The sequence below is a fragment of the Rhinopithecus bieti genome, unplaced genomic scaffold (genome assembly GCF_001698545.2).
Source record: "Rhinopithecus bieti isolate Rb0 unplaced genomic scaffold, ASM169854v2 scaffold_70550, whole genome shotgun sequence".
Classification (NCBI taxonomy): Eukaryota; Metazoa; Chordata; class Mammalia; order Primates; family Cercopithecidae; genus Rhinopithecus; species Rhinopithecus bieti.
In genome coordinates this window covers 553283-573724 of record NW_016826791.1, presented here as the reverse complement: position 1 = coordinate 573724, position 20442 = coordinate 553283, and the positions used below count along the sequence as shown (strand labels likewise).

Genomic DNA, 20442 nt, shown 5'->3' with positions numbered 1-20442 from the left:
TTTATTTTCTCCAACATCAAATGCTGACCCAGAAAAACAAAAAGTGAAAACTGGTGGTCTGTATTACAAAACTGTCAAACGACTCTTAAAATATTTATACCTCAATATCTTGGATGATATCAGGGGAGGTAGGGAGGTTAAAAAAAAAATTGTTCTTCCAGTCATGAAAGAAAATAAAGTATAATCTAGAATTCCTTAAAATCCTTGATGAGTCTAAATTAAACAGCCATATTCCAGAATATTAAATATAGAAGATGAAGAAAAATTGTCACCTCTAGTCAATGAAGTATTTTAACTTTTGAGTTAATACTTTTCCAAATTAACTTTTTTCCTCTTCAAAATGCATCACACTACTTACTTCAAGGACTGACAGAATCATCAACCACTGTCATGGGGGGAAAAGCCTTGTCACTTTAAGGTATTAACCACAGACAATGAAATCTGCCACAATTCTGGTATTTCTTCTCCATGAGAACATCATAAAATAATGGAGTTTTTCTTTTGCTTTTTTCTAAGCAACAAAGTTTTATGATATCGTGAATGAAAATGTCCTTAATTACCTTTTGGTCTACATGTCAAGGACTTCTCCCTCATAAAAACAGTAGTAATCACAACAAAAGGAATTAACCATAAAAGAGGTATTAAAATGTATACTTGATTTTAAATGCATATTATTTCTTTACATTAAAATTTTAGATTTAAAAGTGTCTCTAGAAGCTCAATCTAGAAAAGACAGATTTAATTCTTAACATCCAGTAGGGCAAAACAATCAGACAGAAATGATATATGAATGTAAATGCAATTTTATTTACCACTTTGATGCTCCAAATGGCACTGCCAGGAAGCTGCCTGGGTTTAAAAATTTCCCGACCTTCTGAAATGTCTGGGGACCAGGAAGGTGGGCTCACTGTATTATGGGTACTCCAAGCCCCCTAGGATATGGCAGTTGAGAAAATAGATGTGTAAAACTCAGCAACATAAAAGGTCAAAGCCAGCAACTAAGGAATTTTAGAACAGCAAAAACAAATGCAAACGTATGGAACTTTAGGACAAATTGCTTCAAGGAAGGCAAAATAAGCTTATCACTAGCAGTGACTTAAAGTGTAACTTAAATAACTTAAATGTTTGCTGCTACAATTTACATTAAATATTTTATTCTGGCTGAGACATCACTACAATGAAACATTAAAAATTAAGGTTTATATGACATCAACATTGACTCATGAACTGCAATTACCGCACCAAAAAGTAAAATAAAGGTCAATCACACTTTAAGAATTAACACTAGAAGAAAGTACTGGGGGATTATTTTTCTTCTAACAACTATCATTCTACTTAAAAGGAGAAATGGATAACCATAAGGAATTCTATATTCTATAGCTATAAACGACCAAAACCAGTAGGCCAAAAAATGTGATGAGAAATATAAGCAATCGATAAATGCATAAACTTTAAACTGTGGAGAGTTGGTAACATTAAAATACAAATACCATTATTTTTATTAGCATTTAATCACTCCTTCTTCAGTGACCATTAGTTGTGGGTTTGGGTTTCAGTTTTTACTTAGGGAAATGAATATTTGTGGAAATTACATCCAATGGACAAATATGAAGAAACGTTAAAGCAAATTGTCCTAAATTTGCGAATTAAAATGTCTAAAGTATCTGATAAATTATATGGAACATAGTATCTTATTAAAAGCTATATAACTAAAACTAAAGCATTTTACTTCCAAATAACCATATTCAGTAACACCCTGAACTAATCTGATGAAGATGCTAAACAGCATACAAAAAAATGTTTACTCCACAAAGATAACATTTTAAAGAAAAACACAAGACAAATGTCAAACAATAAAATAATCTATTTTGAATTAGGTAAATCAATGGTGCATGCTATAATTTTACCAATTAAGTAACCAAAACTTAAGACAAGGTACATAGTACTTACCGGGTTTCTAGAATATTACCAAATTAACAAGTAGTATCTCATTAATCACATAAAAATACCACCAGGAATTAAAATAACCAGAAATAAGAATGTGACTACTCTTCGGGTAAGAGACAGGTAATGGAATAACAGTATTTTGAGAAAAGCCATGCAAGCAATAGACTGGTTTCATTTTTAAGTCACAAACTCAATCCACAGACACTAAAGTCCAGCTATCCAACTCATTCTCTGTAGCAAACACTTTATTTATTTTCCCTTCAGGATCACCCTTGGGTATTCTTTCTTACCCATCAAATCTCTAACCTAACTCACATAATCACTATGCTGATTTCACTAAGCAGCAACCACTGCAGGTCAATTACCTCACTTCCATAATCTCAAATCAACTTCAATCTGTACCTATGTCTTCTTCCCTACTATTAGTAGTCCGGGGTCTTAAGTAACCTCTGTATTGTCAAAAGCCATTTCTCTTTTCTTATTTTACTCATGCTCCTAACATCTGGCATACTATTCTGCTGGATTTGGCAGCAGCACACCTGTGGATGTTTCACTGACTTCCTCGCTAATCTTTCTTCATCTCCTGTACATGTTCTTCCTGTATTTGACTTCCAAAGCCCTGGAGTTTCCCAGGGCTTGAGCCTAGACCCGAAATGGTATTATCTACAACGAGGGTGTCTTGGAAGTTGTTGCCTCTTAACATTCTTGTATCTAGTTTTAACCAGAGATCTCCAAATTAGCAGGATTTTCAACTTCCTTCTTAGCATTTCCATTTTCTCACACAAAACCTCTTAAGTTTGCCATGTTTAAAAAATTTCTCCCTTAACCGGTTTCATCCCAGTCTTCCCCATCCTTATAAATGGCACCCAGTCCCTTGTCACTCTCCTCTGCTCCTTCAGTCCTCTCCCCCAACACTTCGTCAATGCAGATCATCAGTAAATTCAAGACTTTTTATCTTCAAGTTTTGTCTCTGATCCTTCTACTTCTTGTCACTTCCACCGCCAGCAGCCCAGTTGTGGCCACCACCATCTCTCGCCTAACATGCTGCAAGAGTCTACTGCTGGTTATGCTGTTCCCACCCTGCATCTACTCAAGCCTTTCCCCACAGCAGCCAGAGGAACTTTGCAAAAGTACAAATGTGATCAAGCAAGTCACTATTCTATTTCAAACCTTCAACTGCTTCTCAGAGCACTTAAAAGACAAACCTTTCCCAGTGCCTTTCTCCAACCTCATCTTGTGGCACTTGTCTCCCTGCTACTCTGCTCTGGCTATTCTGGCTTCCCTGCTGTCCTTCAAACATGCCAAGCTCTTTATCAATCAGAGCCCAACTAACTCAGAACACTTTACTATACCATTCCAGCCCTTCAATAAATGTCTGCTGTTTTTTGTTTGTTTGTTTTTGAGATGGAGTCTCGCTCTGTCACCCAGGCTAGAGTGTGGTGGTGCAATCTCGGCTCACTGCAACCTCCACCTCCCGGGTTCAAGTGATTCTCCTGCCTCGGCCTCGTGAGTAGCTGGGATTACAGGCGTGCACCACCATGCCTGGCTAATTTTTGTATTTTAGTAGAGACACCATGTTGGTCAGGCTGGTCTCAAACACCTGACCTTGGGATCCACCAGCCTTGGCATCCCAAAGTGCTGGGATTACAATCGTGAGCCACCACGGCCACCCATGTCTGGCGTTTTCTAACCCTTCAGGTATGGCCTTAAATATTTTCTCATCAGGAGACCTTTCCTTAGTACTCCCAATGAACCATCATCTCTCTTACCACACCATTAGTACCCTCTCATTCCATCACCCCTGGACGTTTTATTGTTTGCAATTGTATTTAGTGGTAGGAACTGGGGAGCAAGAGATCTCTAAATTTAGTTCTCTCAATATTTGCATTGGTTTTTCTCTGAGATTGGGCTTACATCTTAAATTCCTTTTAGTCAATAGTTTAATATTACATTGGCAGTAGACAGTTCTCAAAAATATGACACAGAAAGTCAACTCTAAGATAAAAATAATGTTGAATAATTTTATTTCAGAAATAGGAATTTTCTGGTAATTATGTATTATTCATTATTATTTAAAAGTTGGCTTTGATGCCAAAATTTTCTCTCATTTCAAAAGAAGACAGACTTTGTGTAATTTTATAGTTCTGAAGAAAAACTATCATTATACTTAGATATTCTGACAAATTATCTAGTATATTCCTTAGACCTTAAAACTAAAATATAGCTATAATTATCAAAGTTTAAATTGTCCTTCAGATCTTAGCTTTGATCAAGAACTTACACTATTCAGAAAAGGTTAGCTGCCCCTATAATATATGGGCTCTCCTCCTACAATCCAGCACTTTCTATACTGTAATTAAAGATCATGCTCCTTTCTGTTCACTGCTATGTTAAGCACTCTGTTCAGCACTTACTGAACTTTTTTTCTGCTCAGCATCTATTATCTTTTTTTGCGTATGTGTATGAATTCATCAATAAATAATGAACTATGATATGAAATACACTAATGCCTCCACCAGTAATAACCTAGAATTTTGAATTTCTTCACTTATAAAATTACTAAAAAAAATCTATATAATGCCCCCTTAATCTATCAACTGAACTAAAAGCAAAAGAGTTCCTAATGTAATCATTAAGTTGTAAATAGAACCAACTTGCTATCAAATACTACAGAAACTAAAAAAATACTATCTGGCAGGGACTGGATTTGAACCCAAGAAAAATAATTTAACCCCAAAATCGTTTAATATTAGCATTAAATTTCTTTCTGCTTTGAGGCCAATTTCTCAGGTAAACTGTCCAAGCTAGTAAGTTATACAGGGACTGTGGGATGGGGAAATAAGAACAATAATGACAGGTGGAGGACAGGCCATTTAGAAGCAACTTTCTATTAAAAGTCATTCTATTGCTGATTGTTAAATATGATCAAAGTCACTCTTACAGCCCAAGAGTACTATCAGTTTTTAAAGCAGCCAGAGAAGGTTTGGTGTCTCACTGGCAAACTTTACACCTCCAAATCCTAAATCAATCCCGGCCCCACACTCTTCCAACATACTATGCAAAACCAAGGTTGCATATAAACAGTGAGTCTAATTTAGAAAAAGTGAAAGCAATGAAGAGACAGAGCAGAAAGGAAGATAACTAGTAAAAGAAACAAACGAGTTTACAGTTTGTCTTTTTGGTAAATATAATCACTTGTGTACATTGGAGCTACAGCAGCAAACACTTCACTATTTAGGGAGTTCTTAAAAGAAGTCTCATATATAAAATTGAGTTCAATATCAAGAAGAAAAAGAAATTAGACCTAATCCTGTTTTGATAACAAAAGAAAACAGTTTTATCCGCTTTAGCCTTCGATAATTTCAGAATACAAATTAGGTGGCGCTAGCAACAGTAATGTCTCCAAAAATACCACAACAAGCACAAGTAAACTAAAAGGAAAGTCTGGTACTTCTAACCTGCTGTATCATTAGCTTGGTGTTCCAAAGGGATAGGTATTTTTTAGGTTTATAACTATGGTTCTCTGGCTACTTTTAAAACGGAAAGTACTCCTCTTATAATATAAAGTAAGCTTGTTATAATTTGTCCAAGAGATATCAAAATACATTACCTATGTTTTCATTTATGAAATTTTCTTGAAATATTTACTGCAGGCCAGGCGTGGTGGCTCACACCTGTAATCCCAGCACTTTGGGAGGCCAAGGCAGGTGGATCACCTGAGGTCAGGAGTTCAAGACCAGCCTAACCAATATGGCAAAACCCCGTCTCTACTAAAAATATTTTAAAAATTAGCCATGTGTGTTGATGTGCACCTATAGTCCCGGCTACTCGGGAGGCTGAGACAGGAGAACTGCCTGAGTCAGGGAGGCAGAGGGTGCAGTGAGTGAGGTCACGCCACAACTCCAGCCTGGGCAACAGAACAAGACTCAATCTCAAAATAAAAAAATAAAAAATAAAAAAAAAATAAAGAAATATCTACTGCAAATACTATGTTTCATAAAATGCCTAATAAAATCTTTCAATACCAACATGAAAGCAATTAGAACATGAAGGTGTCTGAACTAGATCATAGTAGTGTGATTACATTTAAGTATCTTTCTATAATATGTGATGATACATACAGGGTAAATAATACAAGAAGACCTAAGATTATTATGATCTCAGAATTTCCTAATTAGAATGGGAATACAACTGTGCAATGAGAGAAATGGACTAAAGACAGAAATAAAAACAAATGATATGATTTAATATGATAAATTTTAAATTTCCACTTTATTTTCCAACATTTTTAAAGACCATTCCTTATAGTATTAAGTTTAATGCATTTTTAAAAATCAATAAAATGAGTAGCACATTTCTCTAGTTCAGGACTCCGCTTTCAGGGTTACAGTCAAAGATGATCCTAGAAGTGCATTTTAATTGGTCTAGGTTAGGACCGTTAGACTGATGTTCTAAAATCTACCAAGTTGATTACAATATGTGGCAGTGTCAATAAGCACTTTCTTAAACCCAAGTCGCAAAGTACATAAACCTACAAAAATGCTGAAAAATGGGCCAGGCGCTGTGGGGCTCACACCTGTAATCCCAGCACTCTGGGAGACCCAAGATGGGAGGATCGCTTGAGGCCAGGAGTTTGTAACCAGGCTGGTCTACACAGCAAGACCCCCATCTCTATTAAAAAATAAAAAATATTTTTAAATGGTGAAAATGAAATACTAAATTTTATACATATATAACTTCAGTAAAAGATGTGAAAATACAACTAGGTCATTATGACAATTTGTATGAAACAACATCCAATTTGCTGTCTGTTACTTCTCCTACCTTATCATGTCTAATTTTTCCTCATCTTTGTGAAATCCTGCGTTTACAGTAGGCAAGAAAACAAAAAACAAAAGGAATCTTACTCTATTCACAGCCATCAGAAAAATGTGTTACTATTCCTGTAGTCAGTCAGGTTCTAAATCACACAATTGAGATATATTTGAAACATGTCATAAAGAAAATAAACATTATATTTCTCACTAAATAGCACCTAAAACATTCCATATGAAAGGAAAAATACAGAAAACTAAACTTTACTAACCTCCTTAAAGGAAAATAATTCTATATGATTTGATATTTGATAATGGATGTCCAATACCTGAGATATAAATTCCATTTTCTGGGTCCTAACATCTCAACTTCAGAAAATCCCCTATATTGGGTTATTTGGATTATATATTTAAAACTTAATATATATGAAAATGTGCAGAATGATTTGTTGCTGCAACAAATGGTTTAGCAATTATCTACATTAAAACGTGTTCCATGAACAACAGAAAAAGAGTTATTTCTACTTCAGTCCTTAAAGACTGTGAAAGCACAGCAACAGTCTTAGTTTGTCGATCTTGAATTCTTTTGGTATTTTAATTTCACCAGTAATTCTGGAACTGCTTTTTTCATATTTCTCAAAATGTTTTGTCTTGCATTGTCCAATAAGGCAGCCACCATCATATGTGACCACTGAGCACTTCTAATGTAGCTAGTCAGAATTGTTATGTTTTAAGTATAAAGCATCTTGTTCATTTTTATACTGATTAAATGCTGAAATATTGTTTTGAATATACCAGGTTAAATAAAACAGATTAAAATTTATTTCACCTGTTTTTGTTTTTTTAAGTGTAACTACTAGAAAATTTAAAATTACACATATGGTCTGCATTATATTTATATTAGACAGCACTGGCTTACCGTTCTACTGGTTGGTTAGCTTGTACCTCCAGATAACATCTGATAATCCAATTACTAGCTATCACAAACTAGATCTTTCCGATGTTTCCTATTAAAATGTTCATTTAATTTTGAAGTGAATTCCTCGAAAAGCTCATATAATACTATTACAGAAAATCAACTTAACAATTTGCCCACCATGGGGCATAACTTAAGGTAAATCTACATTTCTTTGGTTAGTATTTACCGTACTGGTAAAGACCAAAGAATTGGCAAGGTTCAACAAAATATGAAAATGCCAGTGATGTTAACAAGAAATAGCTGGAAACCAAAGAATCTTGCTTACATCACAATCACAGCCAGGAAAATGCAGCTTATTTTATAGCCAGTCCCCAATGTGAAGAATATGCAGAAGAAACAATAAAAACATAAGTATAATACAGAAATGCCTGATATCAAAGAAATTAATATAACAGAATACTGAATTTCAGTATTTCTAACGTAAGGATATACACACTCCTATCTGTAGAATATTTCCTGCAAGTTAGGGCCCCAGAGCCTCACCAATGGAAGATCTATCTTATACTATTCAATTCATACTCTCCCTAATAACAGCACTGTATTACCAGGTTCATCATCAAGTGAAGGCTGTTTGCTACGTAGTTAAAACCAAGACTGGAAAACTAGAAAGCTGGAGGAAGGGAAAACACAGCCTACAAAATGCTTACAAGATTAGCAGCAAATGATGAAGTAGTAACAAGAGGGGCAGAAAAATAGATTATCATCAGATTTGGGAATTGAAAGACAGCTCAGCAAAATACTAGGACATGGTTCATATAAGATGGAATAAGCCTGGAAATACACCCCCCTCCCCAGTATTTCGGAACATAAAGTCTACAGAAAAAGAGTCCTAATGTATTGAATCTGGTTTCTCAACTGAAACAAAAGTCTTCAAGGAAGGAGATATACGTAAAATTTTACAGCAATACATATGAAGCAGTATCTTTAAAGAATGTAAATATATGAACCAAAAGTAAATCTGAGATTCAAATTTCCATTGCTAAAGTCTTTTAAGAGTCACAACGACATTATTATTATACAACTATTCAAAACAAAACAAAAAAACTTACTGGAAAGGAGAATAACTGGTTTGAGAAGAAAAACCTTTCTTGGTAGAGCAGAAACAAATGTCAAGGAAAATACTTAGAAAAAGGCATATATAAAGAATGGTCTAGTTTTACTGCATACGTGTTTGCCATGCAGAAACAGCTAAATCCTACCTGACAACTACTTTGCCTTTGGTGTACCTTGTCTTTAGAGAATAAAATATATCTGGGTTTGATACAGAGGAGACTAATTTTCAAAATAAAAAAATGATTTTCTTAAAAGCCTGGCCTTACAGTTTAAAATTATATGATTAAAATCAAGATATTATTCGCATAAAAAGCCAAACTTTAATCCATTTAAAACATGAAACTTAAAACTTAACTTGAAGCAATTTAAATCATGAAACTCAAAACTCCAAATTACTACTGTGAATTAACACTTCTCCACTACCTGTTATCTTGCAATTTTAAAAAACACTTCAGAAAGTAGCAATTTCGTAAAATGATAAATAGTTCATACCTATAGTATCTTCATTTTGCCATGCAGTTTTACTTAAATCTCACTTAAAAAGAAATGGAACTCATTCTTAAAGGGTAGAAGGTACATAATGTAAAGCAGTCACAGGAAGATTTATCTTTACTTACTGAAAATCAACAGTACAATTCTAAGATTTTTTTCTCATGAAACTATTGAAATAAGTCCTACTTGAAATTGCTAACAAGAGTTAGCAATTAATAAAAACGTCAAAATGAGAAATTCCCCAGCATGGAAAATTCCTGTCATAAATGTTGATGTTTATGCGGTTAAAATATACACAATAACTATACTGCATTTTAGGCTCTATTTTACTGTGGCACAGAACTAAAAGAATTTTAAAGCTCTTTCTATTAGAAACTATTATCAAATAGGTTGCATCTTTATGGCCCAACTGAGTTGAAATTCCAAATAAGATCACTTCAAATTTAATAAATGACATTCTTCATTAACAGCATTTAAAAAATGGCTGAAACACATAAGTCAACATTACACTGAAGTTCTATCTGAAGACAGAAAAAGTTGCCATTCACACCAAAGCTACACATATACCTTCTGATTTTATAGAATTGTTCCAATATCTTTTCTGTCAATATCATTAAAATCACCCTACCTGTTTGGACCGAGGTCTACCAGGAGAAAATTTTCTTTTAGTAATAGCTGGTTTACCCATGCCAATTTTTGGAGTGACTGAGATGTAAGTTGTTGGCATGATGTTTCCAGCAGAGGAACTAAGAGCTGAAGGGTAATTATGCAGCATGTCATGTGAAGGCAAGTCTGAAGAAGGTGTTGGGGAGGAAGACATATCTGCCTTGCTTATGTCTGCTGATGATGAAAATGATGACTCTGTCTCAGATGGTAACTTTATAGATTTGTCTCCTAGGTATGAAACATCTTTCACACAATTCTCAATTGTAGGAGTCATTTCAGAGTCCATCAATCCAGTAGTAAGTTCAGAATTTCCTTTCTGTTCCTTTTCTCCTTGTAGTCTTTCTATAACCAACTGTTCCTCAGGACATAGTGAAATACTTCCCTCATCTGGGGACACTAAGGTTTCCAGTGGAAGAGTGACAGATTCAATGACTAATTTTGGAGGCCCCGATTCTTCTTTGGATACCACTGTTTTAGGTTCCTCTAACAACTGCAGTTCCTCTTGCTGCACAATGATCTGGTGTGTAAGGACTTCAATGTTTTCTGTCACTTCCATTTTATCTTCCATTTGATCTTCGCCACAAATACGCTTCACTTCAGAAGACGTTTTCATTTCTTCACTATCAACTTCATTAGAAATCTGTTTTTCCAATTCGGTATTCATTTTATGTTGGGATGATACTACAAAATTCAGAACATTTGTTATAGTAATGTACAAATTTTAAATTTTCTAACTATAGATATATAAAACATTTGGCTACACTAGAACTTAAATCAGAAGGTATTCATCAAAGCAGGCAATTATTAAGTGAATGAAAGCCAAAGTACACAAGGATTTATGGATTAGAATCAGCCCCACACATGAAAACATGATGTTTTACAATTTAACTACTTCCAAATGGACTGAAAATTATACAGGAAAAGTTCTCATACTCATTTTTTAGTTAAGAAAATGAGGATCAATCATGTTATGTGAGGTACCTAGGTTAAAAAGTAAAGACTGACCTAGAATGTGAAGGCATTTTCTAATAGCAGATACCCAGATGTAACAAAGTTACTATAGACTCGAAAGAAGAGACAGAAAAGATTTACTAACCACCAATATTTATTTTGCTTAACCATACCTGCCAACCTACCCAAAACATTCTTTGGATATAATCCTTGTTCTTCATCATTGTCTGTAACTTAAAAGACTAATCTTAGGAAATCTATAAACTTAGATATCAGAAATACAGTCACTGGCTGGTAAATTTTAAATCAGGATACCAGTATGTTAAACCTTTAACTCAATCTTGCTTAAACGTTCAAGGTGCAACTGACGTGAGCTATAAGTGGCTCTATAAAGTAGGACCGCTGAAGATAAAAGGCATTTATTCCAAATCTCATCAAGGTAATTTTAAGTTATAGTAAAAGACACTACCATCCTCATTTACCAATCAGTGACTAAAATTTATCTATGTTCTTTTTTTTTGAAACAGGGTCTCACTCTGTCACCCAAGCTGGAGTGCAGTAGTACAAACATGGCTCACTGCAGCCTCAACCTCCTGGGCTCAAGTGATCTTCCCACCTCAGCCTCCCAAGCAGCTGGGACTACAGGCATGTGTCACCATGCCCAGATACTTTTATTAATTAATTAATTTATTTATTTATTTATTTAGACAGAGTCTTGCTCTGTCACCCAGGCTGCAGTGCAGTGGCGCGATCTCGGCTCATTGCAAGCTCCGCCTCCCGGGTTCATGCCATTCTCCTGCCTCAGCCTCCCGAGTAGCTGGTACTACAGGCGCCCGCCACCACACTCGGCTAATTTTTTGTACTTTGTAGAGACAGGGTCTCACTATATTGCCCAGGCCTATTCATGTTCTGGTATCAAACTGAAATCTCATCTTTTTTCTCACTTTATTGAAAGACTACAGCTAAGGATAAAAGAAAACTACCAAATAACAGATCTGATAGTGCAACATATTTTTAACCACGACCGCCCCCCCCATCCCCCCCCAAAAAAAAAACCCTTTCAAGAGAAACTAACCTCCTTTAGATCCACTGTCAATTCTTTTCCAGAATCTCTTAACTAAAAGATTTAGTTACTGTAATGTGTATACATACAGCAATTGCAAAAATGTCTTTGGAATAAAGACATTACCTTGTAACATAAAGACATTATCTTGTAACTCAACCAAATTAGATAATATGAACATACTGCTTACCAGCAATGAGAAGACTATCTGTGTCAAGACTTTCTGAGGGATGACTCTTCTGTTGCTCTTCAGTGTGGACTTGAACTGCTGTGAGTAACACATTTATAAAATCTCTAAGAAAGAGTCAAAATTTCTGTAACGCTGTTCCCTCAACAGTAATTTAAGTAAAGAGTTTTATTCTACTAAATGTCAATTTCCAATATAAGCATGAAACATTGTACCACTTGTTAGTAAGTTATGAAGACAAAATTAGAAGTCTTTGCACTATGGTAAATTTGTTTTGTCTTTTCTCTTTTCTTTAACAACTAGACCTCACGAGGAAGATTACAGAAAATAACTTTTAATGAGAGTTGTTATATGTGAACTTAATAAATTTCAAAACATCTCAGTGGCTTTTTATGTATACATTATAATTTTTATGCCTACTATGTAATTGAACATACAACTTCACATACAACACCAAAGACTTTCAGATGAGCCTGTGATTAAATGTAATAAGTAATTTTCCCCCGACAAGGTCTCTTATTAATTCCAGATCTGCAAGTACAGTAATAGCTCTTATCAATATGTACTACAAAAAGTTTACTTGAAATATCATGGAAATCAGTGAAATAACCCTCAATAGGACTGCTGAGATGATCCAATACAGCAAATTTTTCATTATCTCAGCATGAAACATCTCATCATCAGCAACAGCTTTACTTAGCAACTACAACTAAAGAAATAAAACACAAATTGCTTTTAACGAAAATCACTTGATCCCTTAACGAAGTAAGTACTTATGATTACATCTAGATGATAGCTGAACTACAAATATACGCATGTCCTTTCTCCTATTATTTGTCTAAGATTATTTTACTAAAAAACTCTTCCTAAGTGACTGCATCTTGGTTTTTATTTACTGAAGTTTTAGTCAATATTCACATATTTATTGTACATACACATGCTCTTCAAAAACAGAGTATATCCATTAAACATTCTTACCATCTGGAACAATTCCAGAAGCGGACTCCTGATCGTTGACATCTTTACTAACTGCATGCTCTGGGAATACCATTTGATCTTCAGGGCCTTCAACTTCCATTTCATTGTTATAATCTTAACAAAACATTATTAATTCTTTAGCTCAGAATGACTTTTTTTGTTGTTGTTCATTAAGTCAACAATTATGATTTTTGTATGAGTAAGGGAAAATCATCAAAAACGCTGTAAGTTTTCTTCAGATTTTCTCTTTTGAACCACATATATATTTACATTTTTAAAAAACATGAAAATTATAATACATCAAAAGGTGGGCCAAGTGTGGTAGTTCACACCCGTAATCCTAACACTTTGGGAAGCCAAGGTGGAAGAAACACTTGAAGCCAGGAGTTCAAGACCAACCAGGCCAACACAGTGAGAACCCATCCCTAAAACAATTTTTTTATAAAGGTAACTGGCACATTATTTTAAAAGGATATTTCAAAACTAAATACTTATGGCATCCTGGAAATGAAACGTTAGTAGTTAAGATGCTTAGTTACCCTTTCGATAAAGGGTATGATAAACAGAACTTTTATAAAAGCTGCCACTCGTAGTGATGAAAATGAAAAACAATCTGGCGAGCAGTTCTATTTCCTTTATGTTCTAAGACTCACGTTTGTAACAGTAGGATACTACTAAAACTATTCCATACCTGAACAAAATCTTGGGCTGAAGAGGTGATAATTAACTTAAAAAGGACATTACAAAACTACAACATGCTTAGAGAAAACTCACATTATAAAGAACAAACTAAGCAAACCCAAAGACTGGGGAACTACCACTGTCGGCTTAAAGAACACAAGTGAAGGAAAGCACAATAGACCCGGAATTCAAATACTAAAAAAACTATCTTAAGTTAGATTAGATTTGAGCCATCAGATTCAGAGATGACCAACATAAGAAATACATTTAAAGGTTGAGAAACTGAGAACAAGATGGAATCTGGAATACAGGATCCTCTCTTCCTGATTAAAGCAATATATTGGTGACACATTGGCACAACATTACAAAAAATATAAAATAAAATAAAATAAATCACTCTCAAGTTTACCTGTAGTGAGCTCAGCTATCTCCACTTCCTCACCTGGCTGTAAAGGATCCATCTCAGCTCCCAGGTGTTTACAATACATGCAGATATACTCTTCTTTGAGCTGAGGATCCAGTTCATGATCTGTTGGTTTGTCACACTCTAGGTGAACCCACCTGCAGTGATAAGCATACTTAAATAAAAGTTTCTAATGTCAAGTTATTGTCTAGGTAAGGAGAAGGCATTGCTGAAAAGCTAGATATGAAAATGGTTAATTAAGGATGAGAGGAGAGACGTTAAGAGGGGTTGCTAACTGACAAAGGTTTTTTAAAGGATCTTTTAAAGGACATTTATGGATGTCACTAGAGATGCTGCCGTATTTTACTTGACATTTTAAGCTATTTTCTCTTTACTTTTCCCTATCAGTGCTCATTTCTGATGTGATCTGGTCTTATCTTTTGCCCATTTACTTCCTTATGCCTTTGAGATTCAAAACCATCATTTAATTCCATCTGTAACAGCAATCAGTACTGATGGAATTGCTACAGTGATAAAAACTTAGAAGCTGTAAGATGGTAGAGCAAATGACCACATGAGTAAAACAACTGAATAGAATAACTATCTTCTTACCTTTTGCACATATTACAATGAAGCATGTCTTTCTGCAATTCTGGATGATAGCACTTCCCACAGAAGGGACATAAGTTATCCTGCTGTTGGTAACAATTGTCACATATCAGGCAATTGTGATGCCACTGAGAACTAGACCGTGTGCCACACTCTATACATATTCTGCAATTCTAAACACGAGGAAAATAAAACAAAACAGTTTGTTATGCATTTGTAATTGTAGTTCTGATGTAAACCTTTAAAAAAGTCATGAATCATTTGTGGATTGTACATTTAGCTTTTGTTTTCATGACACTAATTGAGAGTATATATATATATATATATAATATATATATATATATTATATATATTTTTTTTTTTTTTTTTTAGATGGACTCTCACTTTGTTGCCCAGCTGGAGTGCAGTGGTGCAATCTTGGCCTCTAAAAAAAAAACAAAAATACACTGACAACACAATTAACTAGAAAAAAACACCTCCTGGGATTATTATATATAAGTGATTCTTACCTGCCTCAGCCTCCTGAGTAGCTGGGACTACAGGTGTGCGCCACCACGCCCAGCTAATTCTTGTGTTTTTAGTAAAGACAGAGTTTCACCATGTTGACCAGCTTGGTCTTCAACTCCTGACCTCAAGTGATCTGCCTGCCTCAGCCTCTGAAAGTGCTGGGATTACAGGTGTGAGCCACTGTGCCTGGGTATACACCTTTTAAAAAGCTCTTTTCAATGTCTGATGTGACCTCACAAAATCTGCACTAAAATCTCCAGGAAAATGTAAATAAGGGAATGGGGATATCCAGGAAAACATATAGGTGGAAGAGATAAAACCAAAAAGACAGCAACCCAAAACTCAAAAAAAGAAACATATTCTAGGATCAGGAAGTAATTTTTGTGGAGTAAGTCTACTCAACCTATTACACTGCAGAAAGCAAAATGGTGTTGCTACATACAGTATTCTTCTTGCTTCTTGGTAGCTTAAGAACTAAAAACTAAAACTAAAGAACTCTCTCTAAAACAATAGCATGGCCAGCCTGGTGCGATGGGTTGATGCCAGTAATCCCAGCACTTTGGGAGGCCAAGATGGGAGGATCTCATGAAGTCAGGGATTCGAGACCAACCTGGGCAAGAAGACAAAACACCCCTCTCTCTACAAAAAAAAAAAAAAAAAAAAAATTAAATTAGCCAGGCATGGAGGTGCACACCTGTAGTCCCTGCTACTTGGGAAGCTGAGGCAGGAGGACTACTTGAGCCTAGGAGTTTGAGGCTGCAGGGAGCTATCACGCCACTACATTCAAGCCTGGGCAACAATGCGAGACTGCCATGGCGGGTGGGGAAACACAGAGCATGGCCAACTCCATGTGACTTGGTGTCTGAAAATGTGAAAATAAATTGCTCCACATCAAAAGTCCAATGATGGCCCTTCATGTTTTTAGAATAGAGGGAGTGGTCCTATCCTTACCAAATTAGAATTCTTTATGAAGTAAAAGGCCAACCAGAGGCCAGCCAAAACTACCTCTGTGCCTGTGAGCTAGTCAGCCTTAAAATCCTGGGGATAAGGTTAATAAACTGTGGGGCTCTCATTACCCACCTCAAATTTCTAATCTAAAACATCAATAAAAAGGAACTTTATCTTTCTGTGCTACTGGGCTGATATGAAAAGGATGCTCACTTAAAAAGAGAAACTACTAGGAACCATAGATCAGAATCTTACAAGATTAAAATGAATGCACTTAAAAATACTGAGGGAAAAAATACTAAATAGCTGGGCATGGTGGCACAGAACTGTGGTGTTATCTATTTGAGAGGCTGAGGCAGAAGGATCTCTTGAGCCTAGGAGGTAGAATTCAACCTGGGCAACACACTGAGACCCCATCTTTTGAATACATATACATATATTTTTTAAAAGAATGTATTATCCTTTATCGAATGAGAAGGCGAAAAGAAAAACAATCCTAAATAAAATACTATCAAACAGATCAATACCACATTAAGAAAATAATAACTATGCCCAGGTGAAGTTTATACAAGAAATTCAAAGATATTTAATATTAGAAAAACCCATTAATAAAGTTTAACAAATTAAAAGGGAGGAGAAAAAAATCATTTCAATGCAACAGATGCTTAAAGAAAGAAGTCTTTGGGAAGAATCAAAACCCATTCCTAATAACTCTTGAGAAAGTAAAAATGGATGGGTATTTCTCTAATGTGATCAACATAAATACTTCAATTCTAAAGGCAATATCTTATTTTATGGGGGAACCCTAGAGGTATTCCCACTAAGGACAGGAAAAAGCAAGGGTACCTACTATCTCCACTACTATTTTAACATGTTTCCGGAGCCAATGCAAACATGGAAATAAATGAAAGCAGAGACAAGACCAGGAAAAGAAGAAACAAAACTCTATTTGTAAATAGAGTTGGAACATCCTATTTTTCAAAAACTCAATAAAAGAATTCAACAAAGTACTAGGATATAAAATTAGCATGCAAAAGACAACAGAATTCACACACACAAATAACCAGTTAAAGGACAGTAAGAAAACCCCATTTATAACAGCAGAAAAATAAATATTCAAGAATAAGCTTAAATGTTCAAAATCAGTATGAAGAAAATTATAAAACACTCCTAAAAGACACAAAACTAGACTTCAACAAACTTGTGAAGACATCCCTTGTTCTCGGTTAGGATGTCTTAAAATCAAGATGTCAATCAACTCTCACTAAATATATATATTTATGTTTTAGAGACATGGTCTTGCTTTGTAGCCCAGGCTGGAATACAGTGGCATGATCATGGCTCACTGCAGCCTCGACCTCCTGGGCTCAAGTGATCCTCCCACCTCAGTCTTCTGAGTAGCTGGGACTACATAGTGAGACCCTGTCTCTACAAAAGCAAAAAATTAGCTGGGCTTGATGGTACACATAACTCCTAGCTAACTCGGGAGGCTGAGGCAGGAAGATTGCTTGAGCCCAGGTCAAGGCTACAGCGAGCTATGACCATACCACTGTACTATGGCCTGGGAGACAGGTGAGACACTGTCTCAAACAAATAAGTTTAAAAAAAAAAAAAAAAAAAAAAAAGAACAAATAAACTAGCAGAAAATATTTGCATCATGTAACACAGATGAAGGCCTTATATCCCTAACTTATAAATAACTCTTAAATTTAGGGGGAAAAAATGCCAAAATCTTCAATAACAGGCAAAACACATGAACAGACAATTCACGAGAAGGAATAAAAACTGACCCTTAAACACACGGAAAAACGATCAACTTCACTCTTAGGAGAAACAAAAATTAAAACTACATTGACATACCACTTTTCACCTAGAAGACAGGCAAACATTCAAAAGCTGAACAAGTCATCCTGTTAGCAAAGATGTAGGAAAAGTTCTCTCATACATCTCTAGTGGCAATGCAAAGTACCATAAGCCCCAAGAAAGGGAATTTGACAGTATCTAACAAAACTACATATATGTACACTCCTGAGACAATAATCCTGCTTCTAGGAATTTACCCTATAGATTTGTCCCTGAGAATTCAAAAATACATATGCACAAAGCTATAGACTGTAAAATCATTTATAATGCAAAATATTGTAAACTATCAAAATACCAAAGCACAGGCCATTGGTTGAGTAACCCATAGCACAGATACACAATGGAGTGCTATGCAGTTGTTTAAAAGCAGAATGAGATCTCTTGAACTTGCCTAACTTGCCAGAAGTGATTCCAGATTGTATTACATGAAAACAGCAACATGCAAAAGAACATATACAACATGCTACCTTCGGTGAAAGTAAGAGCAATATATCTTCTTATTCTTAGAGGAAAAATAACAGGAAGTTTAAAACAGAAAACAATGAAGTTAGTTACCTCCAAGAGGTTGAGGGAAATGGGGTATAAGTAATAAACAAGACGCAGTGACAATACTGAGTAAAACTTTATACAGCTTTGAGTTTTGAAAGTATACTATTATCTTCTATATTTAAAAAATTAAATCACTAAGAAAAGAAAGGGGAATAAAATCTATTACTGAGAGCAAACTGAAGCAGATTTGCTTTTTAGATTGAGCAACTGAATAAATGTGCTGACGCTGCTGCAACCCAGAATTTTTATTGTAGAAGAACAGACATGCAAGAATGAGAAGGCAAAGAACTCAGTGGAGAAGGGTAAGAACTGGAGGTACTGGTGTAAATTCATTATTTCTAAGTTATGTATATGTAAGGGTATATGAATATTTATGTGTACAAATGGAAGTGTAGGGGTATCCAATCTTTTGGCTTCCCTGGACCACACTGAAAGAAGAAGAATTGTCTTGGGCCACACACAAGATACACTAACACTAATGACAGCTGATGAGCTATGCACACACATACCCACCCCCCCTCAAAAAAAAAACAAAAACAAAAAAAAAAACACCTCATAATGTTTTAAGAAAATTCATGAATTTCTGTTGGGCCACATTCAAAGCCATCCTGGACCACATGTAGCCTGCGGGCCATGGGTTGGAAAAGCTTGTGTAAGTGTACACACATGCATGTATTTCCTGACACCACCAGGTTAAAGGGTGAAGAAGCAAACACCCTCCAGTAGCAACAAGCACACCCAGCACCCATTCCCCACTAAAGGAATCTGGGTTACTTATTTAACAATGGACTTACTCCAGGACTGGGGCATGGGAGGTATAAGATGAGCTTGTAACATCTTACTATACCAAAAAATAATGAAGTGTTCACATAAGTGGTGAGGGCAGAACACTGGCGCCAGCTTGAAGGAGCAACTGACAGCAAACATGGGACTATTTGAACACAAAAAATAATTAGGTAATGAGTTCTAAATGACTGACTGAAGATAATAGGAGCTCATGAGTCGATATCAATAATTAGTAAGTTTAACATGTAAAAGAAGTATTCTTGCTTACAAAAGAAAGCAGAGGGCTAACTGGTAAATGTGGTGGGAGTGCTAGAGCTGGAAATGCATCATTTGCAACCAAAAGAAAGCAGGTTAAAATGGCATCATCAGGCAGTAAGTTTTTTGTTGCTGGTTTGAGACGGAGTCTATCTCTGTCACCCAGGCTGGAATGCAGTGGCATGAGCTCGGCTCACTGCAAACCTCTGCCTCCCGGGTTCAAGCGATTCTCCTGTCTCAGCATCCTGAGTAGTTGGAATTACAGGCAGCTGCTACCATGCCTGGCTAATTTTTGTACTTCTACTACAGACAGGGTTTCACCATGTTGGCCACGCTGATCTCAAACTCCTGACCTCAAGTGATCCGCCCGCTTCAGCCTCCCAAAGTGCTGGGATTACAGGTGTGAGCCACCACCCCTGGCCTAGGGAGTAAGTTTTTAAAATCTAGAAGGAAGTTCTGAGGAAAAGCAAGATATCTGCATGGTCTTAAAGTGTCTCCTCACATACTGCTTTATTAGATACAAAGGAGGGGGAAAAAGAAGAAATTTGGCAACAGCCTGACCAGGTGATTCCCATGAGGGAAAGTGGAATAATATGTGCTTCCAGCTGTGATACCTTGAGGATGGATCAGCACTTTGCAGTATTCTGGCCAATAATGCATGCCTCTCATCTAATCATAAGTGGATATCAAAGACAAAATGGGGAAATTTCT

The 20442-nt window shown here is 35.8% G+C and overlaps 1 protein-coding gene across 5 annotated transcripts in view; it reads right to left on the bottom strand.

The window, feature by feature from the left end:
- Positions 1–20442, bottom strand: part of KMT2C (lysine methyltransferase 2C) — a 233321-nt gene that overhangs the window by 106424 nt on the left and 106455 nt on the right. For all 5 annotated transcript variants that reach the window (XM_017863662.1, XM_017863658.1, XM_017863659.1 and 2 more), the window contains exons 9-14: positions 14827–14996; positions 14221–14372; positions 13131–13244; positions 12156–12233; positions 9914–10632; positions 813–932 (exon numbers count right to left, since the gene is read on the bottom strand). In XM_017863662.1, the coding sequence (XP_017719151.1) occupies positions 813–932; positions 9914–10632; positions 12156–12233; positions 13131–13244; positions 14221–14372; positions 14827–14996 (1353 nt within the window). The remainder of the gene's footprint in view (positions 1–812; positions 933–9913; positions 10633–12155; positions 12234–13130; positions 13245–14220; positions 14373–14826; positions 14997–20442) is intronic.